At 34.6% G+C, this 27,618-nt stretch overlaps 1 protein-coding gene across 2 annotated transcripts in view; it reads right to left on the minus strand.

The window, feature by feature from the left end:
- Window positions 1-27,618, minus strand: part of LOC114331839 (uncharacterized) — a 62,156-nt gene that overhangs the window by 22,015 nt on the left and 12,523 nt on the right. For both annotated transcript variants that reach the window (XM_050648350.1, XM_050648349.1), the window contains exons 2-4: window positions 12,041-12,329; window positions 8,184-8,462; window positions 5,707-5,992 (exon numbers count right to left, since the gene is read on the minus strand). In XM_050648350.1, the coding sequence (XP_050504307.1) occupies window positions 5,707-5,992; window positions 8,184-8,462; window positions 12,041-12,329 (854 nt within the window). The remainder of the gene's footprint in view (window positions 1-5,706; window positions 5,993-8,183; window positions 8,463-12,040; window positions 12,330-27,618) is intronic.

Raw genomic sequence — 27,618 nt, forward strand, 5'->3', positions numbered from 1 at the left:
ACACTTTCTCTCTTCCAAAAACTACTGAAACTCGTTTATCGACACTGTGAATAGGATACTGTACAGGTGTGTTTGATGCTATCACTATTCACCAGTCCATAACGGTAAATTCTACCCCTGCACACGTCCCAACTAATTTTACCTGATAACGTTTAAGGTGGTATAGGATTGTTGACCTATTAAATTAGTTGTCACATCCCGACTCGACTGGGTTTTAGCCAAAACATCGTAACCATGCAAAAGTAACCTAACGATTTTTTAAATGCACGGTTACGATGTTTTGCCTTTCACTGGTACGGACTTGTGTTGGTAACGATAAAATGCATTATTATTTTTAAATTCAAAACCGTGTTCGTGAGACTTACGATGTTTTGGTCAACGAAAAAGCTTGTTGTTACGATCACTTTCGATGAAAAATAAAAAATTCGAAAAATTGTTGGTTACGATGTTTTTCCTGAAAGGGCTCGATATGTCAAAGAAAAAAAGTGATATGATGCCGATGTATGCTTTTGCCCTAGGGGTGAGTTTCACCCCATCTCGGGGGTGAAAAATATATGTCCAAGACAAGTCCCGAAATGGATAAACTGACTAATTTTAAGCAACTTTTGTTCTATAGAGTTTTTTCACCAAATCAATACTTTTCGAGTTATTTGCAAGTGAATATGTTCATAATAACCACGTTTTTAGACGGTTTTTCGCAAATAACTCAAAACGTAGGCATTTTGTCAAAAAAAAAAAAGAATGTGTGTGTACTTTGTACGCACGTAAGAAGTTATACTTGTATTATATAATTTCAACGAAATAAATATACTTAACTGTTTATATTTGCATTTTATTTAAATATAGAACAACTTTCTTACCTACCACTTTCAAAAAAAATTTATTAAAACTACCAAAAATAAAAAAAAACGTGAATCGTCCGGGATTTGAACCCGCGACCTCTCGAACTCTAGTCCAATGATCTACCTCTTATCTGTTTCCTCTCCAGAGTTCGGAGCCGTTTTTTAATTCTGAACAATTCATTGCAACTAAGTACATACTGTCTGTGTGCGCATGCGTGCAGAATTATGAAATTTTACTCTCAATCGCGCCTAAAGAAGTATTACTTCAAAAATATTTTTATCAAAACTATAGCCTATAAAAAAGTGAAAAAAACGGTGTATATATTAGGTCTCTATTCTTAGCAAAAGCAGAGTTATAGCTAATGAAAAATAGGTTCATATTCGAAAAATTCCAAATAGAATAATTAAATGTGAAATATCCAAATAATGAAGCATTCTTAGAGAAAACACATTACAACTTTTTTAAAGTGTTTAAATAAAGCTTTATTTCTGTTTTTATAAAAAAAAATTTCTAGCATCAAATGTAACACCAAGTTACGCTCAAAATAAAGTTGGTCCTTTTTGTTTTGGCAAAAAAAAATCAAGAAGGTCACCCCCCAATTAGCAACTTAAATGAAATTAATCGTTACCGCTTCACAAGTTACTTTACTTATGTTGTGTTTATATGATCTGTAAGTTTCATCGATTCAAAGTGCTTATTTTTGAAAAAAAAATTAGTTTTAAAGTCAAATTATTAAAAATTTTAATTTTGAAAAAAATCTCTTTTTCTGAAAAAAATAATATATGAATTGGCGATACTAATAAATGTAAATTTACACAACCATGAAGTCATTCACTGACTAGTGCAACCTGCATTCTATCTACTAGCTTGACTTTATTTGTGTATTAAGGACCGATATACGAAAGCATATTTTTTTTGATCGACTTTACCAGCAAGTTCTGCCTGAAGAACTTGCTACACACAGCGTAACACGTATCACAACAAACTTAATGAAATTATAACATTAGCAGAAGAACAACAACGTTTTAGGGCGGAAAGATCATGCCCCGACGCTATTTTTATAATGAGGCAAGTTCAAGAGAAATCATTAGAATACAACAAACCGGCATATTTATGTTTTGTGGACCTTAAGAAAGCATTTGACAGGTTCAAATTAAAGAACGTCATCCATTTGTTATACTCAAGAGATGTACCTCCAGAAATAATTAAAATGATCGAAAACATCTACCAGAACAACACAATAAAGGTAAAAGTAGAAAGTGAACTAACTCACCCAATTGAAGCTGGAAATGGATTAAGACAGGGGGATTGTCTGAGTCCTTTATTGTTCAACCTGATCATGGATGAAATAATAAAATACTAATCTCTCAAAGTGAAGATGATTTACAACGTATGCTGCACCAATTTAACATAACCGCCAGAAAATGTAACATGTTAATTTCCCCAAAAAATACAAAATGCATGGTTATAACAGCAAATCCAATAAGATGTAAATTGGAGCTGGAGGGCCAGATAATAGAACAAGTGATTGAGTTTAAATATAGTTGCTAGGTATCACACTATCTAGCTACGGAAAGTTCGAAACAGAAGTGGAGAATCAAGTGAATAGAGCAAACAGAGCCGTAGGTTGCCTGAATGTTACAATAAGGAGAAATAAAAATATCGGAAAAGAAATGAAAGGCAGAATTTACAAAACAGTCGTCAGACCAATAATGATATACGCGTTAGAATCACGACCCGACACAGAGACGACAAAAAGATTGCTCGAAACAGCTGAGGTGAAAACCCTTCGAAAAATTGATGGTAAGTCACTGGGGGGCAGAGCTAGAAGTATACATAGATATACTACATAGTCTGGGCTGATTATCGGAGAATAGGCCATTTTTGGGAAAAGTTATTTACCAGCAATTTTATTGCTGGAATCGAATTATAAGATCCTATATATTAATAATATAGGTATGCAAAGTCCTCAGATAGTGTGCTACTTTTTTTATAAACAAAATGGCCCGAAAATCGTGTTTTTTTTTAATTATTGCTCTAGAACTCCGAAGATTTTAACTTTACAACAAAAACACTCAAATAAAAATTCACCGTGATTAAATTCTGCATAGAGACGTGTTTTTCCTGATCTGCTCCGACGAAAATTTTCCTCGGAAAATGCGGGTTTTCCCAACAACATCTTTTAATTTTCAAATAAAGTTTTAGATAAGTAATTATTTACCAATAATTAAATAATTTGGTGACTTAAAAGTCTTCTTGGTTTAGATTATAGTTCCAGAAGCTGGTGAAAACTAAACGAATAGTTTAGCAACAATTCAATTGTTAATTAATAATTTACGGTCGCAATAATAACCAAACTAATTACGATGGACTGATCAAACTTTGAAATCTTATAAAGATGAGATGCCTATTTAACATTTTGTCGACAAAATATAAATTTTTTATTTTTTTTTGCATAATCTTTAAATGTTTAAAAAAAATAGTTATAAACAAATTAACGTTTCTCAGAAAGTTTTTATTATATTATAATTTTAAAAAATAGCTAAAATGCGCATTTCAAATATATTGAAAATGAATGCTTTAAAACTTTTTTGCAACCATTTGAAAAAAAGTTATGAAGCAGCAAAGTAAACATACTATTACTACGGTGTTAATAATTTTTTTTAATTCTTTCAAAGCGTAGAAGTGAGTTTAAAGTACAAGCTAATTATTTATAAAACAATATCGATTATCAGCTTAATGGTTATATTTTAATTAAAGATTATAAATATATTTTTTTGTAATTTACACGCGCGAAAGTAGAATAATACAGTACCGTAGCTACCCGCCCACATACACAACTCGCGCGAGTTTAAGCGTCTCAGTCGCTTCGAGTGAACATTTTATCTCCGGCTCCGTATCAAGCCTACTTTCGCGCTAAAAATTACAAAAAAAGTATTTTTAATCTTTGATTAAAATATAACCATTGCACTAATTTTTGACATTCTTTGTGAGTAATTAGATTGTACCATAGACTCACTTTTAAGCTTTGAAACAATTAAAACAAATTATAAACAATGGAGATATCGTATATTTATTTTGCTGTTTCCTAACTTTTTTGCAAATGGTTGGAAATTTTTTTTAAAGCATTCATTTTCAAGACCTATAAAATACGCATTTTAAGTATTTTTTAAAATTAGAATATAACAAACAATTTCTAAGAAATGTTAATTTGTTTATAACAATTTTTTTTAAACATTTAAAGATTATGCAAAAAAATGAAAAATTTATATTTTGTCGACAAAATATTAAATAGGCATCACACCTTTATAATCTTTCTAAGTTTGATCAATGTCTCATGATTATTTTGGTTGTTATTGCGACTGTAAATTGTTAATTAACAATTGAAATGTTGCTAAAATATTCGTTTCATTTTAACCGGCTTCTGAATTTATAATCTATACCAACAAAGCTTTTATTTCACCAAGCTATATAACTATTGATAAATAATTACTGGCCCAAAAAATTTATTTGAAAATTCCAGATTTTGTTGGGAAAACCCACATTTTTCGAGAAAAATTTTCGTCGGAGCAAATCGGGAAAAACATGCCTCTATGTAGAATTAAATTGGGGTGAATTTTTATTTGAGTATTTTTGGTGTAAAGTTAAAATCTTCGGAGTTATAGAGCAATAATTGAAAAAAATACGATTTGTCGGCGCCATTTTGTTTATAAAAAAAGTAGCACACTATCTGTGGACTTTGTATACTTATATTAATAATATATAAGATCTTATAATTCGATTAAAGCAATAAAATTGCTGGTAAATAACCTTTCTTTGTACTTTAATAATTGGATCAACGTATTATAACTATTTTTTTTTCAAAATTTAAACATTATGCAAAAAAATGAAAAATTTATATTTTGTCGATAAAATATTAAACAAGCATCTCATCTTTATAATCTTCATAAGTTTGATCAATGTATCATGATTATTTTGGTTATTATTGCGATCGTAAATTGTTAATTAACAATTGAATTGTTGCTAAAATATTCGTTTAATTTTCACCGGCTTCTGGAATTACAATCTATACCAAGAAATCTTTGATGTCACTAAGTTATTTAATTATTGATTAATAATTACTTACCTAAAACTTTATTTGAAAATTATAGTTTTTGTTAGGAAAACCCGCATTTTCCGAGGAAAATTTTCGTCGGAGCAAATCGTGAAAAACCTATCTCTATGCAGAATTTAACTGCGGCGAATTTTATTTGGGTGTTTTTGTTGTAAAGTTAAAATCTTCGGAGTTATAGAGCAATAATTGAAAAAAATACGATTTGTCGGCGCCATTTTGTTTATAAAAAAAGTAGCACACTATCTGCGGACTTTGCATACCTATATTATTAATATATAGGATCTTATAATTCGATTCCAGCAATAAAATTGCTGGTAAATAACTTTTCCATGAATTTTGCTAATTAGCCCAGAGTAACAGAGATGCAAGGTGGACAATATTAATAACTGGCCCAATGAAAAAACAGAAGAGTAAAATGAAACGACCAGATAAGCCGAATGACAACAAATAGAGTAGTAAGGACGGCGAGAGACGGTTTCCCAATAGGAAGACGATCAGTGGGAAGACCACGAAAACGATTACATGAAAACTTAATGGAGGAACATTGAAAAAACAGACAGAGTCATGTCTATACAAAAATAAGAAGAAGAAGAAAGAACAAGTATAGTATCCATACATTATTTTTATACTTAGTTTAAAGTAGAAAGTCGCAATTATTTCTACTAGATGGGCGTTCTTAGATATTTAATAAAGATAAAGTCAAGCTAGTAGGTTGTTTCGATAGAATCGAACAAGAATGAATAACTCACCTATAACAGCTATCGTCCAAAAACTGCGTCCTGTCCACTAAATTATTATCCTCAAAACGAAGAATGATCTCCTCAAAATATTCCGGCCAGGTGTATAAGCAGGCAGTACCAAACAACGCTAGCCCTCCTCCACCCAATGCCACGTATCCTTTGGTGATTTCCATAAGATCTTCATGAGTATTTGTAACTCCTTCTTTATATTTCTCGCCATAGTATTTGGTACATGAGAGAAAAGCCAAATATTTTTTGTTTTCTGAACCCAAGGAGGACTTCATTATTTCCCGGCCTGTAAAAGAAATAATTGAATTTTCAGAAGAAGCTTATAATCGCTTTTCAGAAGAAGTTTATAACCCAAAATTGATATTAAAGAAGAGATTGACCTCGGTCTTCCGGTTCCAGAGTTGCAACCGAAGTCCTGTTTTAAATTCGCCGAAATAGTACAAGAGATATATTATTCGACGCGCCTTAGTAAAACAAGAATTTATTCTTCCGGTTTTATATCATGTTAAAAATGTTGTAACCGGAAGTTAAAAAGTTATGACTGAAAAAATTACTTAAAATCAGTCCAACCGAATATCAATCGACACAAAGTTACACAAAGAGTTCAAATATCGACTTCCAGTTCAACTTTCGGCCAAGTTGAGTTAAAACCTAGGACTTACGAAGTCCAATTGCTTCTTGAGATTTAATTTGTTGAATTCTGTAACTTTCGCGCAAATTTACACGCACATTTTGGAAGACACATGAAGATATGGTTCTGTTTTCAATTTAAGTAGGATAGAAAAAGTATAATAAAATCGCAGATCAGGCGGCGTTCACGGTAGGAAGGTCTTGCATAGACCACATACACTCCAACAATTAATCACGAAAAAAATGGCATAAAATAGACCAGTACACATGGCATTCATCGATTTTAAAAAGGTATATGACACGGCTTCCAGAAAACAACTATGGAACACGATGAAGGAAATCCGAATAACTCAGAGGTTAATAGAAGCCTTAAAAACCTTTAAAACAAAAACAGGGTAAGAGTTAAAACCGGCAATAAATACTCCAACGAATTTAAGACCACAAAAGGCTTATTGCAGGGATGCTCTACATCTCCGACACTGTTCAAGATATTTCTGGAACAAATATTAAAACCATGGAAAAAGAAATGTCAAGGGATGGGTGCTGAGAATACCAATCCGGGAAAACTTACTGTAAGTTATTTGCTTTCTTTATTTGCCATAACTCGAAAATTTTATGTTCCTGTATGAGTGTAATCTGAAAGTGAAGAGGACTAACGATTGAGGTGTTTTCAGTCCGATATACAGGGTGTAACAAAAATGCAGGTCATACATTAAATTACATAATATACTGGGTCCAAAAATATATCGATTGAACCTAACTTACCTTAGTACAAATGTGCACATAAAAAAAGGTACAGCCCTTTGAAGTTACAAAATGAAAATCGATTTTTTTTCAATATATCGAAAACTATTAGAGATTTTTTATTGAAAATGGACATGTAGCATTCTTATGACAGGAATATCTTAAAAAGAAATAATAGTGAAATTTGTACACCCCATAAAAATTTTATGAGGTTTTGTTCCCCTAATCCCCAAACTTTTGTGTACGTTCCAATTCAATTATTATTTAAACCATTAGTTAGTGGTGGTACCATTAGTTAAACACAATGTTTTTAAAACTTTTTTGCCTCTTAGTATTTTTCCGATAAACCAGTAATGTTTACATAAAAATTTTATGAAGGTTTTGCTCCTTTAAACCCCCCAAATGTTTGTGTACGTTCCAATTAAAGGATTATTGTGGTACCATTAGTTAAACGCAGTGATTTTAAAACTTTTTTGCCTCTTGGTATTTTTTCGATAAGCCACCTTTTATCGAGATGTGGCTTCTGTTTTAATACGATTGAAAATATACCTAAAAATGTAAATTATGGATAAATTTTCATATTATTACCAGGTATTTATTTTATAACCGTACTTAACCATAATATACAACTATGTGGCGGATTTGACAAATATTCAAAATATCTCCATAAAAACTGGATTTTCGAAAAAGTATTAAGAGCCAAAAATTTTAAAAACATTGTGTTTAACTAATTGTACCATAATAATAATTTAATTGGAACGTACAGAAAAGTTTGGGATGGTTTAAGAGAACAAAATCCCCATAAAATTTTTATGGGTGCACAAATTTCATTAGAATTTTTTTTAAAGATTTTTCTGCCACAAGAATGCCACATGTCCATTTTCAATAAAAAATCTCTAATAGTTTTTTATGTGCACATTTGCACTAAGGTAAGTTAGGTTCAATCGAAATATTTTTGGCCCAGATTATGTGATTTAATTTATGACCTGCATTTTTGTTGCACCCTGTATTTTGAAAAAATTTTGGAAGAAAAATTGTTTTTATCAGAGGCCAAAAATTAATGATTTTCATCTGGAAGTTGATGTCCTATATCCCATACTTACCAATGTTTTCCCATAATTGCATTTGCGTCATATTTCTCGCCTCCAAGCAACTAATCTGACTCCTGAAAACTTGGCACTCCCCACTTAAGAAAAACGTTTTCCTTCCTAATCCATGCTCGTATAGTTTTTCAGCTGCAACGCACTGCAGCAATCTTAATCCCAAATTGATTCTTTTGCAAGCGCTTTCGATGGTGTTGTTCTCCCAAGGAGGAGCTTGGAAGCAGCCATCATGGTCCTCACATATCACATACAATGGTATCACAGCGGTCTCTGATAAAACTGGAAATAAAATAGAAATGTTTGCTTTATAAAGGAATAAAATAATTAAGTTGCATTGTGAAATTAAAGATAATCACTATTTGCTGATACAGAGATGTTTAGATGTAAACCGGGACATCTATTGTCTACTTCCTAGATTATAACAAGGCATTCGATACGGTGGAACATAATCCGTTAATAAAACTACTGAGAATAAAAAACATTCGACACACGGGATATAAGAATAATAAATAATCTGTATTATGACCAAGAAGCCAACATAAGAATAAATAATTTAAAAACTAATAAAATAAAAATCAAAAGAGGTGTTAGACAGGGCTGTGTCTTGTCGTCATCACTGTTTAATAGATACTCAGAGGGAATATTCAAAAAAGCATTAAAAGATGAAGTAGCAGGCATAAAAATAAATGGCCTATCCATATGTAAAATTAGATATGCTGATGATACAATACTAATAGCGGAAATTATTACAGATCTACAAATAATTTTATATAGGGTTGTTGCATCGAGTGAAGAATTTGGTCTGTCACTAAACATAAAGGAAACAAAATTCTTGGTTATATCAAAGAAAAATATTAGAAACATCAATCTACACGTAAATGATGAGACTATAGAACGAGTTAAGAATTATAACTCATCATCATTTTTTTTGCCTTATCCCTATGCGGGGTGGGCTTCCCTAATTGAATTTCTCCACACAATTCTATCTTGGGTCATATCAATGTCAATCCCCTTTACCAACATGTCCTGCCTTATCGTCTCCCCAGGTCTTCTTTGGTCTTCCTCTCCTACTCCTTCCAGGGATCTGCACTTCAGCTATTCTTCGTATTCGGTGATTAACGTCTCGACGTTGAACATGACCAAAACATCTTAACCTATTGGTATCAATTGATGCCACACCTAGGCTTCCCTAATATACTCATTTCTAATTTTATCCTTCTTTGTCCCTCCACTCATCCATCTAAGCATTATCATTTCCGCCACGTGCATTCGTTGTTCCTCTTTCTTCTTCACTGCCCAACATTCAGTTCCGTACATCATAGCCGGTCTTATGACTGTTTTATAGAATTTTCCCTTCAGCTTCAATGGAATTTTTCTGCCACAAAACAAACCTCTCGCTTCTTTCCACTTCATCCATCCAGCCCTAATTCTACTGCATGCATCTCCATCTATTTCTCCATTACTCTGTAATACAGATCCCAGGTACTTAAAACTATTGCTTTTTACAATCAGTTCACCATCCAAAGATACCATTTTATTTGTAGTAACTCCATCTTTAAATGAACATTCCAAATACTCTGTTTTTACCCTACTAAGTTTTAAACCTTTTTTCTCCAGAGCTGTTCCAGTTTTTGTTCTAAGTCTCTTTCACTATTTCCTACTAACACGACATTATCAGCATACATTAAGCACCATGGAATGTTACCCGGTAGTTTCGCTGTTATCTGGTCCAAAACTAATGAGAATAAATACGGACTAAGCACAAAGCCTTGGTGCAATCCTACTTTCACATGAAATTTATCAGTCTCTCCCACACCTGTCCTAACACTAGTCGTTACTCCCTCATACATATCCCTCACAATATTTACATATTCACCAGGGACTCCTTTCTTATTGAGTGCTAACCACAGAATCTCTCGAGGAACTCAATCATATGCTTTCTCAAGATCCATGAAAACCATATGAGCGTTGGTTTCTTTACTCCTGTATTTTTCCATCAACTGCCTTATAATGAAAATTGCATCTGTTGTTGATCTGCCCTGCATAAAGCCAAATTGATTCTCGGATATTTCGGTCTCTTCACGTATCCGTCTATCAATTACTCTTTCCCATATTTTCATGGTGTGGCTAAGCAGTTTTATAGCCCTGTAGTTTGTACATTGTTGTATATCTCCCTTGTTTTTGTAAACAGGTACCAGTATATTGCTTCTCCATTCGTCTGGCATTTGTTCAACTTCCATAATTCTATTAAATAGACCTGATAGCCACCTTGTTCCTGTCTCTCCCAATGCTCTCCATACTACCCCAGGAATATCATCTGGTCCTACCGCTTTTCCTTTCTTTATTTTTTGAAGCGATTGAGCCACTTCCTCGTTTGTTATTTTGGTGACCATTGCTGCTACTGTCTCTGTTGACTCTACAGGCTGTCTGTCAAATTCTTCATTTAATAAGCTGTCAAAGTACTTTCTCCATCTCTTTTTGACATCCCTTTCGTGAACTAGTATTTTATTATTTTCATCTCGAATACATCTAATTTGATTAAAATCTTTTGCTTTCTTTGCTCTCTGTTTGGCTACTTTATACATCTTCGTTTCGCCTTCCCTGGTATCAAGTTGATCGTATAGGTTTGAATACGCTTCTGCTTTGGCTTTTGCTACTGCCTTTCACTTCCTTTTTCGCCATCATATAGTTTTGAAGATCTGTGTCTGATCTGGTTTCTTGCCACTTTTTATATAATTTTCTCTTCTCTTTTATTTTTCCTTGTACTTCGTTTGACCACCACCAAGTCTCTTTATTCTCAAACTTTTTTCCTGACGTTTTCTTAAGTATTTCAATAGCAGTCTCTCTAATACTACTGGCCATTTTTCTCCAAATTGTATTAGGGCTTCCTTTCATGTTCCAACATATTTTTTCTACTATTCTTCTCCTGAATAGACCTTCTTTCTCATCTTTTAGCAGCCACCACTTGATTTTTTGTGGTCCTCTCCGATATTTTTGTTTAGTTTCGCTTTTTACTTCGATGTCCAGAACAAGCAGCTTATGTTGTTGGCTTACTGTCTCACTAACTATTACCTTGCAGTCCTTGCATTCACGTATGTCTTCTTTCCTTATCATGAAGTAGTCTATTTGGGATTGATGTTGTCCACTTTTGTAGGTAATAAGTTGAGTTTCTCTCTTTTTAAAGAATGTGTTAACAATCGCCATATCCAATGCTGTTGCTAATTCAAGCATGTCATCTCCAGCTTCATTTCTAGTTCCAAAGCCTAATCCCCCATGTATGTGCCTAATGCAACAAACGATTATACCAAATAAATCAGAGTTAGAATTGAAAATCCTTGAACTGAATTCAATAATACGAAACAAATATTATGTAGCAGAGACCTCAGCCTAAATCATAGACAATGAGTACTAAAGTGTTATGTCTTTTCTGTTCTTTTGTATGGTGAGGAGACATGGACTCTTAATAAACAATGTCTTAATAGATTGGAAGCATTTGAAATGCGGAAATATCGAAGAATGCTGAGAATCTCTTGGACAGACAGAATAATCAATGAAGAAGTGCTAAGAAGAATAGGGAACAACAGAACAGGGAGATACTGGATTCCAACTACAACACGTCATATAACACGTGGTGACAGATATGAATTTCTAAAATAATTAATAATGCAGCGAAAGATTCAAGGAAGGTGCAGCATAGATAGAAGAACACCTAATCGGTAGACGACCACCGACTAGGTAGACCGACGACATCAGAAGAGCGGCCCATTGTAGAGAACACTGGAAAGAACTGAGGGATGCCTATGTTCAGCAGTGGACGCGATTAGCTGATTGATGATGATAGACTAATAAAGACTTACCTGGAAAATACTCCAGAACAGTCGAAACGTTCTCACAGCAGTACTTAATATTTATTTGATTCTTCCCCTGTGTCAACTCCACCAAGAATTTGAATTTGTCATTGATAAGACTGGTTGATATAAGAACAGTGTTGTTATTGTTTTGGCTCAAGTAGACATTTTTGTCCTTCTGGTTTTGGCATGACAGGCTTGCGGAGTACTGTACACGACCAATGATTTTGATTATGGGGTAAGTGACAGCATCCAAGTTGCTGAAGTTCAAAATTTTGATATTGTGGTTATTCATGGTCTAAAACAGATGAAAAATAACTATAAACACTTCTTAGTATTAGGTAAAGAATTTTTTATTTGAATATTTTTTTGTATTAGTATTATAAGAAAGAAAGGTATTCTATCTCAACATTCATTACATATTTACATTCATATTATTGAAGATTGTAAATGTAAATTTCTATGTAGCTGATATTAATTGTAACGAAAGCAAAAAAACTACAAAAAACATAAAAATAAAAAATCAAAAAAATACTAACAAAAACCGGCGCAAGCCACCAAAAAAACTAAAAAAAAACAAAAAAAAAACTTGGGCACGTGTATAGCCCAAACTCTTGAGCACCAAGTCTCTGAACCGGGCCTAGCGCGGAGCAGAGGCTTGGGGCGGAGCAGAGGCTTGGGGCCCAAGCAATCAATTAACTCGGATAAGTCATTAGAGAAAAAAGGATTGAAGCGCCTCACGCTAGCCTGAATTTTCAATCCAATAGAGCACCACGTTGAAGTTCTATTACTCAGGACACCCACATGAAGAGCATTTGGCTGATAGTTTTGCCCCTATCGCTCATTAGAGTACTAAACGGGAGAAAAGGGATGTTCTGGAGTATTAGAACGCATTGGAGTTACTGCTGTTTTACTCTCTACTTAATACACCTCGCTCCAATGAATTGTTACACACGAACGTCATTTTCAAGGGGTGAACATGTTTCAATAGGAGTGTACAAATACTAGCGTATGCAGATGACATCGATATCAAAGCAAGAAGAATGGCGGACCGGGTTCAATCGTTCACGGCATTGGAAGCAGCAGCAAGAATAATGAGGCTATAAGTTAATATTAGTAAAACTAAGTATATGAAGGTCTCAAATCATCTCAAATAATAATCAAGTAGCATAACCGGAAGATCTAACTGTTGGAACATATACTTTCGAAGGATTATTCGAGAGTTCGTATACACCGAGAGAACAATTTCTTTTCTCGTAAAACACAGATTTCTTTGAGCCATCTTTCTTAAAAGTTAACATATCATATTAACTTAAACAGACCGGTTCACATATAAAGAAACGAGTTTTTTAAACACAACTCAATAATTTCTTACAGATAATTTCTTCAATACTAAGAAATGCATGGTTACATTAAATTTTCTTATTCTAAAGTTTTTGTTTCTTAAATTAAAAACTACAAATATTTTGCAGTATAAGAAATATATCTTAAGTTAATCCATATTTATATTTGTGAAAAAGAAATTTTCTTGCAATCAAATAAATATTTTAAACCACAAGAAATAATTCTTCAGAAATACCCTCTGTAGTAACTGTGGTTATAAAATAAAAACTTTATCATTAATCCGAAACGTTACTTGCAAAGAGATTTTCTTCCACAAAGGAATTGCGCAGATTAACTCTTTATGATTTAATCGTCAGTGTTTGTCAAGATGGCGTGATATTAGTTCATGTTCATATAGATGGATTTTGGATTTGTTGGTGTTCTTTAAAAATTAACGGATATTTTGAAGGTACGTACATATTTATATAGGTATTAAATAAAAGTAAATTGAGTAATTTAAGATATAATAATAATATTGTTGCGTATCCGAATGGTTATAAAAGAAACATAACAGTATCTTTATATGCTTTTTAGGTATACTGATGGACAACTCTGAAAGATAGGAGCTTATTATTCTAACTGTGAAATAAGCCACAATTTAAAGCTGGGACAGAATGATATAGTATATAGCTTTAGAACAATATTAAGAAAGGAGCTATTAATCAACTGCGGGGCCCTCCATAAATGGTAGAACTTTATACATGTAAGTACCTTTTTAAAAATGTGTATAGTACTTATATATCAACTATAATAGGTTTCTTGAATGTATCGACTTCTATAAAAATATATAGTACACGCTATATCAAACATGGCGGAATGCAACGCTGAGGATGTTTCTGTTCATTTATTTGTGATAAAGAAATCAGTTAGCCTAAAAGAAATATTTTAGTGGTTAAGAAATTTTATTGCCGAAAACTGTGAATTAGTTAATATGCATTAAATGACTTAAGGTGTAAACTAATAATACTTTCCCGTAATAAAATTTCTTAATGATTAGGTATGCTGTCTCTTTTAGATTATAAAAATAAAGAAAATTACATATTTATGTCTGCTTCAATGTTATACATTGGTTGTATTTTCCCTCTTGTTTTAGCTAAACAATGTTTATTATGTGACTTAATATTGTAGCGGTTATCAGTGTAATTACTTCTAATTACAATAAAACTAGCGGTTCGTATTTATATACGACTTTATTTATATTTATACAAGTTTACTTTACAAACTTTAGCTTAAGACTAACTCTATTTACAAATATGTCCTATTTATATATGCGATACAGATATTCCAGAAATATCTATATATCTCCAGCTATGTCCATGTGACCGCTTGCACGTCATCGTCGCTGCATCGGCGTATCTCGAAACATCGATAGTGTTCTGTCTGTCCGGAGACGGGAGCTGGTATACGAGGGTAGGTCAATAATTATTTTGTTACACTGCTCCCCTCTTAAGATCTGAGCGTCCCGATCAGCAACTCTAGATGGCCCAGGATGGCGGAATCTACAGGATTCTCCGGCTCTGCATACACCCCTAGAAAAGAAGTAACAGTCTACTGTCTTTGAAGGGTATGACATCTTCGGGTTCATGCAACACACAGTAATCCGTACGCCAGTTTCTCTGAAGATCACTTCCAGCATGCTTCTCACAATCTTCCAATCCAGATTTTCTACTGCATGGCCAATTTTTGGTAAAGCCAAATCTTTGATGTCATAATTACAGACCATTTTCTTCAAATTAGTTAGAGCACGCCATATGTTCTCGTAGCTTGGCGTGTCCGTATAAGACTTCCTGGTCACTATATACAGCAAAGATCGAGGACCATCTTCCAATCGCAATACTCTTCCAATTTTAGGTTGTTGATTCCTTAACTCGTCCAGGCGGCCGAACTTTCTATTGAATACGGACGAGATTCCTTTAGTCATCTCGAGGTCTTGTGCAACACAGTGGGCTAGAGAGACGTTTTCTGGAACACCAAACAGATCTTGCTGAACTTCTGTGGTCACGCCGAATCTAGCACTCTTTCTTTCTGCGTAATTTGACATAAATTGATTAAAACTTGGCTGTGCGACATCTTTCATCTCCTGTTGGAGGACTCGTGCTTCTTCTGTTTCATTTGAGCCAGCATATGGTGCAAGACGATTTATGTGAATAACTTTTGGTTTACCGTTTGGCAACTTCTTAATTCTATATATTACGTCATTTATTTTCTTCTTAACTTCATACGGACCTTCCCATTGTCTTTGCAGTTTAGGACACAAGCCTCGACGACGTTGCGGATTATAAAGCCAGACAAGATCACCTACTTCGAAGCTTTCATTCTTGCATCGAGAATCATATTGATCTTTCATTCTGTCACTGGCTATCTGAATGTGTTGTCGGGCAAGTTCATGAATGTTGTTCATTCGTAATTTCAGGCGGTCAACGTAGTCTTCGCCTGCAACATGTTCCTCGGAAGGTCCGCAGCCAAACTCTAGGTCGCAGGGCAACCGAACTTCACGACCCAACATCAGGCAGGTTGGTGTTTGACCTGTAGTTTCATTTACGGCCGAGCGGTAGGCCATCAGGAATAAATGAATGTGTTGGTCCCAATCTCGCTGATGTTCAGATACAACTTTGGACAAGTGTTTACCCATCGTTCGGTTCATCCTCTCGACCATCCCATCTGATTGAGGATGCAGGGGTGTTGTTCTGGTCTTATTGGCACCAATCAATTTACAAACGTTTTGGAAAAGAGCTGACTCAAAGTTTCGCCCTTGGTCGGAGTGGATCTCCAAGGGAACACCAAATCGGCTAAAGAATTCTTTAACAAGTACCTCTGCAACGGTAGCAGCTTCTTGATTTGGTAATGCATAGGCCTCAGTCCATTTTGTAAAATAATCCATGGCTACCAGGATGTATTTATTTCCAGCATCGGTTTCTGGAAATGGACCTGCAATGTCGATAGCTACTCTTTCCATAGGACTTCCAACATTGTACTGTCTCATGGGTGCTCTCTTTTTACCAACCGGACCATTACCGGATGCACACAGTTCACATTTTCGGCACCATCTTCTTACATCATCTTTACAGTTCACCCAATAGAACCGTTCTCGAACCTTTTGCAGAGTCTTCGTAATACCAAAGTGTCCACCTGATGTACCGTCATGCAACTGACGCAATACTTCTGACACTTTACTTTTAGGTACAATCAACTGAAGCTTAGATTCTGTACCATCATCGTTCTCAAAGGTTCTGTACAGAAGATCATCTTTTAGTATCAGGCAATTCCATTGGCTCCAGTAGGCCTTGACTTCCGGACTACATGCACTAATGTTTTGCCAACTAGGTCTCTCACCTCGACGCATCCAATCCAATACTCTTTTTATACATGGATCGTCTTCTTGGGCTTCTTGTAACTGTTGGGGCTGCCATTGCTCATTAATTACGGTGGTTCGTCTCACGGGGCAAAATCGTTCCTCTAATTTGGCACAGTGATTACAATTCGCACTGCATGGTCGTCTCGAAAGGGCATCAGCATTTGAGTGAACTCTTCCGGCCCTGTGTTCTATCTCGTAATCATATTCTTGTAATCGTTCTAACCATCTTGCCATCTGGCCCTCTGGATTACGGAATTGTATGAGCCATTTTAGAGCAGCGTGATCGGTGCGAAGAAGGAACTTTCTGCCATACAAGTATTTATGGAAATGTTCGCAAGCCTTCACTACACCCAGCAGTTCTCTTCTGGTAACGCAATAGTTTCTTTCCGGTTTCGACAGGACTTTGCTGAAATAAGCGATGACTTTTTCCTGTCCGTCCTGGATTTGGGAGAGAACAGCTCCTATAGCACTGTTGCTAGCATCGGTATCCAAAACAAATTTTCCTGCCTGTCCCGGGTAGCTTAATATCGGTGCACTGATCAGAGCCATTTGTAGTTGTTCGAAAGCTTTTTGGCACTCTTCACTCCATGTATATTCTTTGCCCTCCTCCGTCAACTTTGTTAGGGGCTTGGAGATATTGGCAAATCCTTTGACAAATCGTCGGTAATATGTACATAGGCCAAGGAAACTTCTAATTTCATGTTTATCTTTTGGTACTGGCCAATCTTTAATTGCTTCAATCTTTTCGGGATCAGCTGTTACACCATTACTCGATACAATATGTCCCAAATACTTAACTTCTCGTCGAAACATGTGACATTTCTTCGGACTTAACTTCAAGTTCGCTGCCCTCAATCGTTGAAAGACTTCTATTAGATTCTTGGCATGTTCATCAAAGGACCTTCCAACCACAATTACATCATCCAAGTAAACCAGGCATGTTTTCCATGTTAGACCTCTTAAAACTGCCTCCATTAATCTTTCAAATGTGGCAGGGGCATTACATAAACCAAACGGCATAGCCGTAAACTGCCAAAGCCCTGATCCTATCGAAAATGCGGTTTTCTCCCGATCGGCTGGCTCCATGTCTACTTGCCAATATCCACTTTTTAAATCGAGTGTGGAAAACCAACGAGAACCGGAGAGAGTATCCAATGTATCGTCTATTCTGGGCAAAGGATAACTATCTTTTTTTGTTACCGCATTGAGCTGGCGGTAGTCGATACAAAAACGCGTTGAACCATCTTTCTTCTTTACCAGAACTACTGGTGATGTCCATGGACTGTTCGATGGTTCAATTACCCCTTGTTTGTCCATATCCTTGATAATCTCTTCGGCTTCATCTCTTTTCGCAAATGGAAGTCGTCTAGGCCGTTGTCTGATTGGCTGAGCGTCTCCGGTATTTATTTTATGCGTTACTATGCTTGTTTTGCCCTTATCCTTCTTATCAATAGCAAAAACATCTTGATACTCTATCAGCATAGACCTTACTTTTTCCGTTCGTTCATAGTCAAGGTCTTGGCATCTTTCAATGATCATCTCGACAAGGTCTTTTGGATACTTTGACTTTGATGATTTCTCATTGGTATTCATAGAGCAAATTGAAGCCACGGGAACACACTGTCCGATCAAAGCTCCTCTACTTAACTTAATAGCAGTTTCCCTTAAATTCATAACTCTTACAGGGATGACATCTCGAACTTTTACCAAAGTTTTCGCCGTTAGGAACTCGACATTTTCTACATCTTCGACCATCCTTAAACTTCCCTCTCGGCAGTGTCCATCAAGCATGGTCATCAGAATTTTCTCACTATTACCGGGTATGGTTACGTCGCATGTAGTTAGTAAGCGGATGACATCTTCTTTGTCGTCGTGAAAGGGCAACTCTTCACCGTTGATCCTGAGAACTCCATTTTGAACATCCAATATTGCCCCCACTTTTCGTAGTACGTCCATCCCCAATATGAACTCGTCGGAGATCTCGGCAATTAATACTTGATGTTCAACTGTGGTCTGGCCAATGGATACTGACATATTAGCCTCGCCATATGTATTAATTAGCTCACCAGTCGCTGTTCTAAGCTTTACTGTTGCAGGTGATAATTTATTATGGTCTCGTACTACATCTGGACGTGCGATAGTTCTCGTTGCACCTGTATCCACCAAAAATGATCTACATCTATTACTGATACGACCTTCGATGTATAAGTTGTGGATTCCACCGGAGGACGTAAGGTTGACAGTTACTATGGGGGCTCTAGTTCTCGAGGTCGGCAGTTGCCCCTTGGTGTCGACCCGCTCTAGTTTTCCGACGGCTGTACGATCTTCTTACAATTACGACGAATGTGGCCTACGTCTCCACAATTCCAACATCTAGGCTCGCGTCTCTTTGGCATCTGATTACTTAATACTCTCCGTATCATTTCCTCCAGACGTTCATCGTTGTGTTCGTCACTTTCTTCAATGGTTCTTACTCTATGGCCTCGTGAAGTTTGACTAGCCGTTTCGTGTTCCAATGCAATAGCAAGTGCTTCATCTAAAACTTTCGGTCTTGCTAGTCGTAAAGCTTTCTGTAGTTCATTATCTTTCAGCCCATTGACGAAGGTATCTACTGCAATTTCTTCTAAAACGCTGTCTGGCACCTCTGGATAAGCCAACCGCACCACACGAGCCACATCTGCTTCAAATTCTTGCAGATTCTCACTTGCTCGTTGACTTCTACTTCGCAGTTGTGCTTTGTATACTTGTTGTAGATGGGCATCTCCATAGCGTTTTTCTAGACGAGTGAACAAGGTCTGGTAACAATTTTCTTGACCCTTGGGAATTGACCTTAATATATCTGCAGCATCACCTCGTAAAGCAGCAGTCAAGGAAACAGCCTTTTCTTGTTCGGTCCAATGATTGGCGGTCGCAATAGCTTCAAACTGTCTAAGATATATGGACCAAGAGGACTTTCCATCAAATGGTGGTAATTTGAATCTCATATTATGCGACATTTCTTCTCTCGGTAGTTCATCTTTCACTACAGGATCTAAAGCTACTGCATGAACTGACGGTTGCACTTTTGTATCGGTTATCATGCTCTCTAATTCTTTGATCTTCTCTTCTACGGCCAAAACTACTGCATTAACTGAAGGTAGCACTTTCGTATTGGTTACCATAGTCTCTAGTTGTTTGATCTTATCTTCTAACATTTCTTTACTGTCGTCTACGCTTTTCTGTATCTTATCGAATGTTCTAGAAACCTCTTCAAATTTCTCGTCGTTCTGTCTACAAACGTCTTTAATTACTTGAGAAACACTTTCAAATTTCTCGTTGCTCTGTCTACAAACTTCTTTAATTACTTGAGAAGTCTCGTCAAATCTTTTAGCAACATTTTCGAATTTATCGTCGCTTTTTCTAGAAGTTTCATCGATCTTTTGAGAAACACTTTCAAATTTCTCGTTGTTCTGTCTACTAACTTCTTCAAGTTTCTCGTTGTTCTGTCTACTAACTTCCTCAAGTTTCTCGTTGTTCTGTCTAGAAGTTTCATCGATCGTTTCAGAAACAGTTTTTAATTTCGATAAGATTACTTGTTCTGCTGACTGGAAGTGGAACGTCTCTGGGTCATCTCCGTTCTTCGTGAGGACATCCTTGAGTCGTGCTTGTAGGACTATCTTGCACCCACTGCTGTCTAATTCGTACTCTTCTAATTGTTCACGGAGCTGTTTTATGGTCAGTTCTTGTAGCAACATCTTTGGTCGGCACACACGTACTTTTCAAAATGTCTAAGTCTTTCCGAATACCGAACAATCAACGCACTTCAATTATTCCCGACGAATAAAGTTCAAAAGTCTTTCCGAATACCGAACAATTAACGCACTCCGATTATTTCCGACGAATAAAGTTCAAAAGTCTTTTTTTTTTTCACTTTTCATTTATTTACACTTCACACCGTTAACACCAACTGTAGCGGTTATCAGTGTAATTACTTCTAATTACAATAAAACTAGCGGTTCGTATTTATATACGACTTTATTTATATTTATACAAGTTTACTTTACAAACTTTAGCTTAAGACTAACTCTATTTACAAATATGTCCTATTTATATATGCGATACAGATATTCCAGAAATATCTATATATCTCCAGCTATGTCCATGTGACCGCTTGCACGTCATCGTCGCTGCATCGGCGTATCTCGAAACATCGATAGTGTTCTGTCTGTCCGGAGACGGGAGCTGGTATACGAGGGTAGGTCAATAATTATTTTGTTACAATATTATACAGATAAATAATTAATATTTCATTAACATAAAAATAAACAAAGATATGTAGGTTAAATAATGCAATGTTTCAACTAAATATGATTGATTATTATTAGTATTAATAGTTCTTATGTGGGGCCGTGTATATTTGTTTTTTTTTTGTATTTCCTAAATTTGTCAAAATAAATATCTATATATTTATAAAAAAATTTATTAAAATAAGTTTACTCTTTCTACATAACGATTTTGTTTTAGTGAATTGCTGACAAAGTGCTATTAACAAAAGAAGGAAAAATTGAGGAAGTTGGATTTGCCTCTCCATCCTTTTATTGTTGTGTAGAAGCCAGTGGTTTAAGAGTGGAGAAAATATTCGTATGTAATAATAACGTTTTATATCTTGTTTTTATTAATAAATAATGATTTTACCTTAAGACGATGATTTATTTCGCCGTATGTAATATCACTTTATTTTCAAGAAATATTAACTTAATTCTAAATATACGATTATATATACATTAGCACTTCGAGCCAAGCAGGCTCATGGCTTGGTTTACAATCTTCCTCCATTCTTGCTTGTTCTTCGCTTTTTCTTTCCAATTGGTTGCATTGAGATACCTCAGGTCATCATTAACTTCATGGCTCCATCTGGTCCTAGGTCTTCCTTTTCTCTTTTTACCACCTATTGTAGCGCTTAACATGATTTTAGGCATTCTAACTTGGGCCATTCTTTGGACATGTCCTAACCATCTAAGTCTTTGTGATCTTACAACTGCAATTATATTAGGCTCCTTATACAATTCTTCTAACTCCTTGTTTGTTCTTCGTGTCCACTGATTGTTGATTATTTTCCCCCCAAATATCCTTCTAAGTATTTTTCTTTCCCATACTTGTAACATTGATTGCTCGGTTTTTGTCATAGTCCAGGTTTCTGAGGCATACGTAACTATTGGTCGTATCACAGTTTTATACGTTCTTAATTTAGCTGCTTTGGATATATTTTTGCTTCTGAGTATTCTATCGATTGCATACATGCAACGATTCCCTGACATTAGTCTTTTGTGTATTTCTTCCCGGATATTTGGTCTACTAGAAAATAAGGTCCCTAAATATTCAAATCTCTCTACCTTTTCAAATTTATACATTGTTCCTTCATTCGTTGTTATCATTAAATATTGCCCTTGTTTAAATTTTTTGTCGGTCCATTCCATGTACTTAGTTTTTGTTTCATTTATACAAAGTTCTTTTTCTCGAGCTGCCTTTTCTAGTCGTTCTACTACCTCTTTTAATTGTTCCTTGCTTCTGGATAGAATTGCTGCATCATCCGCGAATGCCAAACATTGATGTTTTTTATGATATATATGTCCTGATCTGTTAATATTAGCCTCTTTTATTATCATTTCAAATACCACATTAAATAACAGTGATGACAACGGATCCCCCTGTCGTACTCCTTCTTTCACTTCGAAATTTTTTGTTAGTTTGTTATTTACTTTTACTCTATTTTCTGTTTTCGTAAGTGTAAGCTTTATCATTCTTATTATTTTTGGTGAAACTTCTAGATTTTTTAACGCTTTATATATTTCTTTTCTTTTTATTCATATTATAGAATAAAAAGAAAATATACGATTATATCTGCGAAATATATTTCTTAACATTAAATACATTAATTATATATCAAGATAATAATTTACTTCATGTTACATACAAATACAAAGATATATTTCTTAGGCAATATGCCAAGTCGATCTTTCTTAAATATAAATAAAGTTTCTTTATGTCAAGAATTTTTTTCTCTCGGTGTATCTAGGCTCACAAATCACACAAAATACAGTAGCTGCAGAAATGAACAGACATATACAGGGTGATTGATTAGTAGGGTAAAGCTCAATAGCTCCGCTATAGTAATAGATAGCAATAAAAGTTAATACCAAACATTTTAGTCACCTTTGAGCTTCACATTACAAAATTAGTTAGAATGTTACAGGGTGTTCGATAACACAGTGGCATACCTAACTTATGTTTTTTTATATATTTTATTTTATATTCGAAATCCTGTTAACTTCTCCATCACAAAAATATAAAGGTTTGTAATGTTATACAGGGTATTTACAAAGTTATAAACAATTTTGTATGAAAATCGTAACAAGTTCAACTCCCTGTATAAATAAAAATAAGCACAACAGCAATGGTTTATTAATGCCATATTTTTTTATTTATTGTCAAAATTTTTAAAACTTATTGATATTGCTAATTTTCTTTCTATCAAATACAGGGTGAGTCAAAACGCAAGTACATTATTTTCTCAGTAATGTTAAATGGAACACCCTGTATTTTATATCATTATTGAAAAGTAACATTAACGTACTTTAATTTTTATATAACATTCCCTATGCCCAAATTTATTAGTTTTCGAGATATTTTCATTTTTCAGAGCAAATTATTTTAGGTGTTTAAATTTATCTAAATTTTAAGTAAGCCATGACTGAATTGACAATTGAAGATTACCGATTATCAATCCGGTAATCAATGTAACATTGTAGCAAATAAAGAAATAAAAGTAATTTATTAGTAATACATTTTACAAACAGAAACACAACCACTACATGCAACATTTTTAAAACAATTAAAAACTATCTTTTTATGTAAATGCAACAAATAAACAAAGAAAATTAGTAATAAATTTTACAAAAAAACACACAAACACAAAATACAATATTTTGTGAAGACAATTAAACACTACTTTTGTATGTAAATGTAACAATGTAACAAATAAAGAACGAAACATTATCTAATACATTTTGCAAAAAAACATGTTTGAAAAAATTAGAAGCTACTTTTAATAAAATATTTTTAATATTTAATTACATAAGGTGTTCAAAATTATCTCCTAACACATTTATGTACGCCTAAAAACGATCATTGAATGAGCTACTTACTCTACGGAGCATTTGTAAATTAACACATCAAAATACACTTTGTATTCTATTTTTCATCTCATCCCTTGTTGGAGGTATTTTATAAACTTCATTATTAACGTAACCCAAAAAAAAATCAGTCCAGTTTATTAAATTCTGGTGATTTTGGTGGCCACGCTACTGGTCCATTGAAAAATGAAAATATCTCGAAAACTAATAAATTTAGACATAGGGAATGTTATCTAAAAATTAAAGTACGGTAATGGTACTTTTCAATAGTGATATAAAATTCAGAGTGTTGCATTTAAAATTACTGAGAAAATAATGTACTTGCGTTTTGACTCACCCTGTATTTGATATAAAGAAAATTAGCAATATCGACCATTCTTGAAAATTTTGACAATACGTTAAAAAATATGGCATTAATAAACCATTGTTGTTTTGCTTATTTTTATTTATACAGGGAGTTGAACTTGTTACGATTTTCATTTAAAATTGGTTATAACTTTGTAAATACCCTGTATAACATAACAAACCTTTATATTTTTGTGATGGAGAAGTTAACAGGATTTCGAATTTAAAATAGAATATAGGGTGTTCCATTTAAAAAAACAAAAGTTTGGTCTGTCACTGTGTTATCGAATACCCTGTAACATTCTAACTAATTTTGTAATGTGAAGTTCAAAGGTGGCTAAAATTTTTGTTGTTAACTTTTATTGCTATCTATTACTATAGCGGAGCTATTGAGCTTTACCCTACTAATCAATCACCCTGTATAAAGGCGTGGAGGAAAACGGACTATGGCGTAGACGCTATAATTTTGAACTTTACCCCCTTTATAGTGAGCCTAGTATTGGTAGACCTATCAAGATAAATAGGCTGCGATGGCTAGGCCACTTAGCGAGAATGAATGAGGCGGAGCCGTCGAAACACATTTATAGCCAGAGATCGGATGAAGTGAGGAGAAGAGGCAGGCCCAGAGCACGATTTAAGAACCAGGTAGAAGACGACTTGCGAATGTTAGTGCGAAATTGGAAAACCAAGGCGAACGATAGGAAGGAATGAAAGCTGATTCTGGAACAGGCCAAGACCCACCATGGATTGTAAAGTCAATGATGATAATGATGATGGACATGTCTCACAGGCTGGGTTAAATCAAACTGCTTGCTTGCTTGCTGTAAGGAAAGTAGAGGAGTAGTAGTGAAACGTCGTCGGGAAAAGTATCCCATATCTGCAGCTTCACCTTCTGCGAGACGATAAAACAAAACGCGCCTGCCAGACAAGTATCGTTCGCGCATCTGACACAGAGGTGTGAATACGATAATAAAGAGAGCGACTGAAATAATAGAGGATGGTCTTGTAGTGCGCTTCCAACTTGTATTTTCGGAGAAATCAAGGAATTCCATATTAGGACACTATTCCATATTTGGGTACTTTCCTCTAATGAAGCGGGTAATTGACGTAAATCTTACTCTTTCCGGGTGCAAGATGCAATTTATCGTTTCGTGGGCATGTTGGTAGTTTAGATGAACGTGAATCCCAAAAAGGTAATTTTTGTCGGTGGTTGTTTTATTAGCTAAATATGATCCTGTTTTAGCTAAATTAATCGATAAAAACAATAACTTAAACAAATTACTTGAGCCCCCAAATACAAAACGTAGTTATAAATTTGCTGGCTCAAGAAACTGAAAACAAATTGACTAATTTAATTAAAAAAAGTTGTTTTTATTCAATAATTCTTGATACCACTCAAGATACTTATTTCAAAATACGATCAGCTTAGTTTTATTTTCCGGTCAATTAAAGCACCTTTCCGTACACAACTACAGAGAAAAGGGGTATGATGGGGCAAGCGTTATGAGTGGTGTATATTCAGGCGTACAAAGGCGCATAAATGACATTGAAAAAATCTGAACCTAGTGTTAAATGATGCCATTGCTGGTGTACAGGAGTTGGTTGTTTACGACATAATTAAGAGATTATATGTTTTTTTAGTGCAGGTATTAAAAGATGGGATATACTATGTACTATTATCACACTTTGGATTCATCGCGTTTGCCAACACTTAACAATGTTATGTGATACCCGGTGGTCATACCGACATGATGCTGTTATGACTTTGCGTCGAGCTTTCCGACAAGTAATGAAATCTTTAACGAAAATTTCATTGCTATTAAAAAACTATGAAAAATTAGAAGCTAATGCATTATTAAAGCATAATTTTGAATTTGCCGTTAACATTACTATTCAATCTAAAATACTTACTTAACTTTATTCAACTAACATCAAAACTTCTGCAATCTGAAACGGCAGAGTTTACGGTTTTTCAACTTTTTGAAAAAAGTCGTGATAATCTTCGAGAAATGAGAAATTCGTTATCCGAAATTTTAGCAGAAGCAGCATCAATAGCAGCATAGTGGGGATTAAACCGGAATTTAAAAATAAACGGAAAAACGTATAAAAATAATTTACGATGAGCTCAGCTGCGACGAAAAAATAGCTTGTAGCAAAACAATTTTGAAGTTAATGTTTTCAATGTAAATTAAGATATAATATTGCAACAACTTACTAATATTTAGGTTGGTCGGATTAAGAGACATGAAGGTATAATAGATTATATCTACTTATACATTAAAATCTATTAACACGAACCGATGAAGACTTATTAAAGAAAGGTATTGTCATTTAGACATATTTTAGTAAATGTTTATAATACGGGGCCCACAAAAATTGTCGCGGGGGGCCCCACAATCTTCAGCTACGCCACTGTAAAAGTGGCGATAGTAAAATAAATACATAACATAGAAACTTTAAACAGTCAGAACTAAAAATGGCACCTGAGGCAGTTAGAACTTTGTTATTCCAATGCAACAATAGGTACTTAAATTAAATCACACTAAAATTTTGACTACTAGAAGGATTAAAAAATCATCAATTTCTTATGCTACCGGTATAGAAACCACCGCATAGATTCCTTTAATATTCCGTAACTTCGGCGTCTACCGCATAGATGGCGCATTATGTCATATTGATTCTCGTGTACTGCAATGCGTTGATAAATTTTTATTGTTTATGTCCAACATTTTACCAAAATAAACAATGAATAGTTTGTTGTGGAAAGTAATGTTTGTATTGAAATGAAACTAAGTGTACTTACGGCTTTTTTCGTGTTCTAATTTACCATTCTATGGATGCTTGAATCTGCTATTTATGTGGAAACATCGCGTAGAGTTTAAACAGAGGTTTAAGCCGATCATTACAGCCGACGCACTAACTAAAATGTCAGTGACTGTCACGCTTCCATTCCTCCAGCTGTTTTTGCCAAGAGTGTAAATGCCAAGCGGGCGCAGTAGGAATGGTAGAATATACCAGGGGTTCAAAATTATAAATCGTTAAAAAAATTGCCGCATTTGCAGGGCCTATTTTACCACTAGGCCCTTGAGGCACCTGCATCGGGCCCGCATTTTAATGGGGCCCGGAAAAATCACCAAAAAAAAATTTATTACAATAACAAAATAAATTTTCAAAATACTTTCATTTTACGAACAGGAAATGATAAATGATAACAATAAGAGTTATATTCATTTTTAGTTATTTATATTCATTAAAAATAAATAGTTTTTTACCTATTTGAGACTTGAAAACTATTACCGAATATTAAAACGATATCGATGTTGATGATTCGA

The sequence above is a fragment of the Diabrotica virgifera genome, chromosome 4 (genome assembly GCF_917563875.1).
Source record: "Diabrotica virgifera virgifera chromosome 4, PGI_DIABVI_V3a".
NCBI lineage: Eukaryota > Metazoa > Arthropoda > Insecta > Coleoptera > Chrysomelidae > Diabrotica > Diabrotica virgifera.